The 6,240-nt window shown below is 39.3% G+C and overlaps 1 protein-coding gene across 1 annotated transcript; it reads right to left on the bottom strand.

Annotated features, from left to right (window-relative positions):
• Positions 1 to 413: 413 nt before the first annotated feature.
• Positions 414 to 4,154, bottom strand: LOC126458588 (116 kDa U5 small nuclear ribonucleoprotein component). Its single transcript, XM_050095726.1, has one exon. The coding sequence runs from the start codon at positions 4,007 to 4,009 to the stop codon at positions 1,094 to 1,096; it is 2,916 nt and encodes a 971-aa protein (XP_049951683.1). The 5' UTR covers positions 4,010 to 4,154; the 3' UTR covers positions 414 to 1,093.
• Between the last annotated feature and the right edge of the window lie 2,086 nt (positions 4,155 to 6,240).

Raw genomic sequence — 6,240 nt, 5'->3', positions numbered from 1 at the left:
CAACAGTACACACTATCCATTTGCATACATGCATTGTAGAATTACTCTGTGTTGCATGGAGCTATGTTAGTGTAATAGCTCAATCAGTAACTACACTTTTCTAGTGAGCTACTATACAAACTGGCTTAGCACAGCAGCTCCCTACAGTCACACCAAAACATAATGATGATGAGCAGCTACCTCAAACAAATGAGTAGTTATTACATTAATCTTGTTATGCCTCAGGCTGTTTACGCTGACAGTTACTTTCCTTGCACAAATCATCAAATATTCAAATGTGAGATATTTTCCTCAAGAAATTCACTCTGAATAAATCATCAACCACAACTATATTTAAGTTACATAATATATGATCTTAATTATTCTACTGTGAGACAGGGGAAAAAAGAAAAGAAACAAATTAAAAGACTGAATCAGTGACAAATATTGTATGTAATACAAATGGTCATACAAAAAAGTATTTACAAAAAGTAACACAGAAATATTTACAATGTACTGGATAATCTGATGTACAACAAACATCTTACACAGAATGCAACACTGCAAAGACTCTGAAACAGTGTAACAGAGAATATAAAACATATCTAATATACAATGCTCAAGCTTCAAAGTGGAATAGCAATTTCTGATAGAAAAATAACTCATTTAGTGTGTGATAGTGTTGTATCCGTGTCCCTCAAACTCTTGACTGTAGTGACAATATGATCTGTAGAGTGGCCTGAGGTCTAGGTTAGGTAGGAAGATAAATTTGGTTGCAATGGTGAAATCATTACATCTGGACATGAAATAAGAATATTTTGAGATCAATATTCACTCCATATTAAATGCACTTTTCATTAAAGTTAACCAAATCAAGGTACAGTCAAACTACACAATAAACAAACGTCTGGTATGTATTCTGATGATTACATCTACTGGTAACCTGCTATGAAAAATGCAATTAAAACCATATGTGTATATCTGTCTGTGTTGCTTACACACAATACATACAGAAATAACATTCTACATTTGATATCACACCTATTGTAACTTTAACACAGAAAGTCATATACAAAGGAATGAACAATAGAATAGTTAACACTCATGAACAAGCTTACAGTGGATAGTTCAACATGACATCTTGCCGTGCAAGTTCAAGCAACATAGGATCATCAAAAAATTTATTAATCGATACATCTTCACTCAAACCTTTACGACGACGTGTTTTTATCATGAACTCTCTTGCCAAATGTGTGGCAGGCTGTGGCTCCAAAGGACGTATGACAATACTTTTATCAAGGGGATCACCAGGAACAATCTGCCAGTGATGAAAAACTGACAAACAAAATGCCTGCCCTTGTGTGTGCGTTCGAAGATCTGTCTCAAAGCCAAATGAATCAATAGCTGGTATAAATGCCTTTATTGTATACAAAGGGGATCCTGGAACAGGGGCATCCTGCGTAACATGTCCCCTGCGCTTTGCTAGTACTGTGTAAACTGCTGAGACACAGTCTGCAGGAGCCTGAACCTCTACAAAGAGATACGGCTCCATTAAACGAGGTGTTGCCATCAAAAAGGCTGAGTATGCCACCCTGCGCGCAGTAGGTATTATCTGCCCGCCACCACGGTGCAAGGGTTCTTGTGCAATAACTGCATCCAGAATTTTGAATTTAACATTACGAATAGGTTCTTCACACAACGGGCCCTCTCTAGTGCCCCACTGAAAACCTTGAACAATAGAATCCTTTACAGAATTTAAGAGGCCTTTGTCAACTTCTGATGGTAAAGTATCATCCACTAGAATGTTTGGACCAATTGGATCTGGCCCAAAAGCCCAAATAGATCGAGCAGCCAAAAGATCCCAGTCATATTTTGTCTGAAAAAACTCAGCTAATCTTCTCTTGTTCCATGAAATCTGAACCACTTCATTTTCTATATCTTCTGCCAACCCCTTTTCTAACGGTTCAGCAATCATAGTTATTTTATTCTTCTTGTTTGGAGTTTCAGCAAAACATTTCAATGAAGAAGTCTCAACAACTGTCTCGCAAAATGCAACAACTGGGTCTGCAACTTTAATATCAATTTCAGAGTACATTTTTCGCAGGTCATGCATGACACAGTCAAGATACAATTCCCCAGTCCCCAGTACCACATGTTCACCTGACTCTTCAACTCTTGTTGTCAAAAGTGGATAAGATTTGTTAACTTTTCTTAAACCATCCAGCATTTTTGGTAGTTCAGAAGGATTTACAGGTTCAACAGCAATTTTGATCACTGACTGAGTATTGAACTTCAGTGGACGAAAGATGTAAACATCATCAGTGATACTGAGATCAGTAATTGTAGCTGTTTTGACTATAGGCTGGTCTATGCCTTCAATAAGCACCCAATTACCGGCTGGAATACGATTTAATTCCACTTTATATCTCGCCTCAAAGATCCACAAACGACCAATTGTTAGAATTCTTGAATCTTCCTCATCAGTAAGTGTGTAATTTTCTCCAAGAACACGTACTTCTTGCCCAGCCTGAAGAGTACCACTCATTACACGTGCCATAACCTGGAAAAATGTACAATCATCTGTAGGGTACATTTTTGTACTATACACCATTAAGTGTCCATCAGGATTACAACTGCACATGTCTTCTGCTAAACTTGTATCTAAAGGTCCTGTGTAGATATGCTTCACTTTAGCTGGAGCATTTTCTAATGGTGCAGGTATGTGCTCTACACACATTTCCACAAATCCACTGAAATCACCCAGAAATCTATTACATATTAACCTCAAAAGAGGTCTAATGTTAATTTTCATCTCCTCTTTTGTAAGTCTAATATTTAACTCGTCTAGTACATTTGGCAGGGTAGTATCAACATCACCAACAACTTGTGCAAATATTTTATAAAGTGGTTCCAGAATAAATTCAACAAAGCTACGTTGTGATGAATTATGAGGAGCTTTTTTGGTAAATCGTCTGCTTTTACTATTGAAATAAATGTCTCCCCACAAGCGACGGGCAAATTCTGTGATATTGACATTCGGGTAAGTCTGTGCATATATATTTGCGAAAGATTTCAGGGTAAAGCAGACAGAGTATTGTGAACTGGCAAAACAGACATTCCCTAATATGGGAGAAACAACAACTGGATTTCCATCTTCACAGTACAAGGCCAGCAAACCATTTACTTCATCAACTATGTGGCGTAGTTTATAATATGCGTCCTGTGGAGGAAGTTTCAATTCAAGCATTAACCTATCTATCTTGTTAATACATACAGTTATTGCAAGTTTCTCTTGCACTGCGTGCTTTAAGAGGCGCTCTGTGTTGAGCATGACACCCTCGGCAGCGTCCACAAACAGCACCACACCATCACACAACCGCTGAGCGGCCGTCACTTCGTCCGAAAAGTTCACGTGCCCTGGCGTGTCATACACATTTACGAGATATGATTTATTCTTGATATTTGGAAGTACCAATGTTACGGGCATCGCTTTTATGCCTACGCCACGTTCTTGTTCTGTGAACAATGTATCTGTATATCGCAAATTCTTTTCTTCGAGCGTTCTCATGCCTGGGTGTGTTTGCTGTATCAAACAATCAACAAATGTTGTTTTCCCATGATGCAAGTGTCCGATCAAAGCCACGTTTCTAATAAGGCTAGAAGTGTCCATTAAATCTGCTAGGAATTCCATGTTATACACTGTTTCTGGCAATTCCTGTTCCTTAAGCTGAAATTTCTTTTTCTTAATGGGAGCAATCAGAGGAGTATCAAGTGGCTGGTTGTCTTCTTCCTGTACAATTGTTTCTACATCCGGACCAAAGACTTCTAAAGCAGCCGGGTAGTATCGTTTATCTTCATGTAGAACAACAGCCATTGGAGCCTGGTCAATGTCGTCTTCCCTTTCATTGTCCATATCTTCATCGTACTCTTGGGCATCGTTCTGCTCTCCATACCCTTCTTCTTCCTCTTCGTCAGACTCCAATTCAGGACCAATGTAATTCCCAAATTCATCATACAGATCAGCATCCATTTTTTATTTTGTTACTAACAGAAACCCATAAAAATCGAGAACAACGTTTACTAATAAAAACACGTTCGTTTCCGTTTCCAATGTTTTACGGAACACTTCCTTCCCGGCACAACACACTTTCCACAAACAATATAATGTCCACAGATCTAAGCTGTTTACAAATAGCGTCAAAGATACTCACAAGAGATCGACGTCTTTAATTAGACGATATCGACTTCAGAGGTGCCCGGCAGACTGTACGTCTCATTGTATCAGTTATTAAGATTTCTTTCGTTGCAGTCATGTATGGATTACGGGAAGAATGATTTTGAATGCCTCTGTGTGTGTAGTATATCTTCTGATCTCATCCTCACGTTCCATAAGTGAGCGATACAATACGTATTGACAACATCAGTTTGTCATCCTACAGAAAATTTGTGCTGCAGTTATATTACGGTACCTGTAACAACAGAAAATAACTGAAAAAGACGAGTGACTTGTCGCATAGATATTGATGTTAATTTATTTATTAATAACAGAATCACGTTCGCGAATTATTTCATAAAGTATTTTTGGATTAGTCCTGTATCGTATGAAAAATTATTAATGCCGATATGCAATAAGATAGAGAAGAAAGTACGTTAATGAGCGATCAGTCGCTGTCGATGATAGATTACTTATCCACTTTACAGCATGTGACGAGTCAGTGGTAGATCTAGGAGTCCTCTACAGGATAGAAAGGAACCTGAGGAGACTCAGGGTGTTTTACCGATCCCCCATTCCAACAAGTTCGAGATGCTGTCTTCCAGTGGAACACACTTCTCCTATTTTGTAGAAACCTGCTTTGCCCTGTATCAAGAGAAGGTAGATGCAAAGGGGTAAGACCTAATAATCGTATACAGTTCAAACACAAGGCGGATAATGGTACTCCTTATAGAAATGGCAGGAAGGGGCAAGAAGGAACACCAAGTGCACTCCGTCTGTATGCCTGGGGCGTCGTTCAACGTGCTGAAGATGCTATTGCAGCATCTATTTAGGGAACATGGTACAGCTATCTACAGATTGTTTTGCACGTTCGAACAAACTATGCCTATCGTCTACCCTCCTAGATCATACTTGAATCATTCCAGCGGTTGGCAGAGAAGGTTGAAGGATAATTTACACTGGTGGTCACGATACCATCACGTTACAGCACCGTCAAGTCAAGGTATATTCACACCGGCCGTAACCACGCGGCACAGAAAGTTAATTCAAGTCATGTGCTCTAAACTCGCATGGCTGTCCTCAACTGCCCTTTTGCGGGAACTGCGATCTTTGAAAGATGATATTTAACTGTTTTTACTCGCGAAGTTCACATACATAACGCGGTACCTTATACAGGGTGTATCATAATTAATGGCGTAAACGCATACAGTTGAAAGTATGCGATACTAGAAGCAAAAAAGTCTCAGTAAACATAGGGTCGAAAATGCATGCCTCAAAAGCTACAAGCAATTTTTCATCTTCGATACTGTGAAACAAATCTCTTCTACTGTAAGGTCTTTGCTTCCCATATGTTGGAAAGTGGCAGTATGGACCACAGTCTAACATAACAGTCGCGACACTTCGCCTTTATTTTGTTGCTACAGCGCCAGCAGCGCCACAAGCGGCTGGTAGGTTGAACTGTGAGTTCGGCGCGATCGTGAAAGCGAATAGTGATTGTTTATTTTGATTTATACAATGGTTTTTACAATCGGGAACGTTTGTAGCGCAATAAATTGCAGCAACAACAGGAAGAAGACACCACAGCTGTCTTTTTTTTAGGTTTCCTAAGGATCCTGGGAGGTATATACCATCATGTTACTAAACTGTATCGTCAGGATTCACTTGCAAACTATATGTGTATAAATGATGAATGTTTCGTTTTAGGAGCAGAAAATGGCTAGTTAATAGCAGACGAGAAGACCTTATGAAGAAAGACCCAGTTTACCTGTATAATAATATTAGCTTTTGTTCGCTACATTTCGAACAAAACCGGTTCATGAACGCAGACAATAACAAACTCGTTTGGAATGCAGTACCCACACTGTTTGGCATTCCAAATAAACTCCCTCGGCTGACGATGAAGGAGAAACTGCCACAAAGATTCGACAGTCAATCTAAAGCTGTAAAATAGTCCTATGACACAGAAGCAGCCAGTTCGACTCTCCATGTATCAGTGCCAGATTAGTGTGAATCATCAACACAGACCTGCTTTGACGATGAAGTGGTTA

This window comes from Schistocerca serialis, chromosome 2 (genome assembly GCF_023864345.2).
Source record: "Schistocerca serialis cubense isolate TAMUIC-IGC-003099 chromosome 2, iqSchSeri2.2, whole genome shotgun sequence".
Lineage (NCBI taxonomy): Eukaryota > Metazoa > Arthropoda > Insecta > Orthoptera > Acrididae > Schistocerca > Schistocerca serialis.
This window is presented reverse-complemented; position numbering and strand designations above follow the sequence as displayed.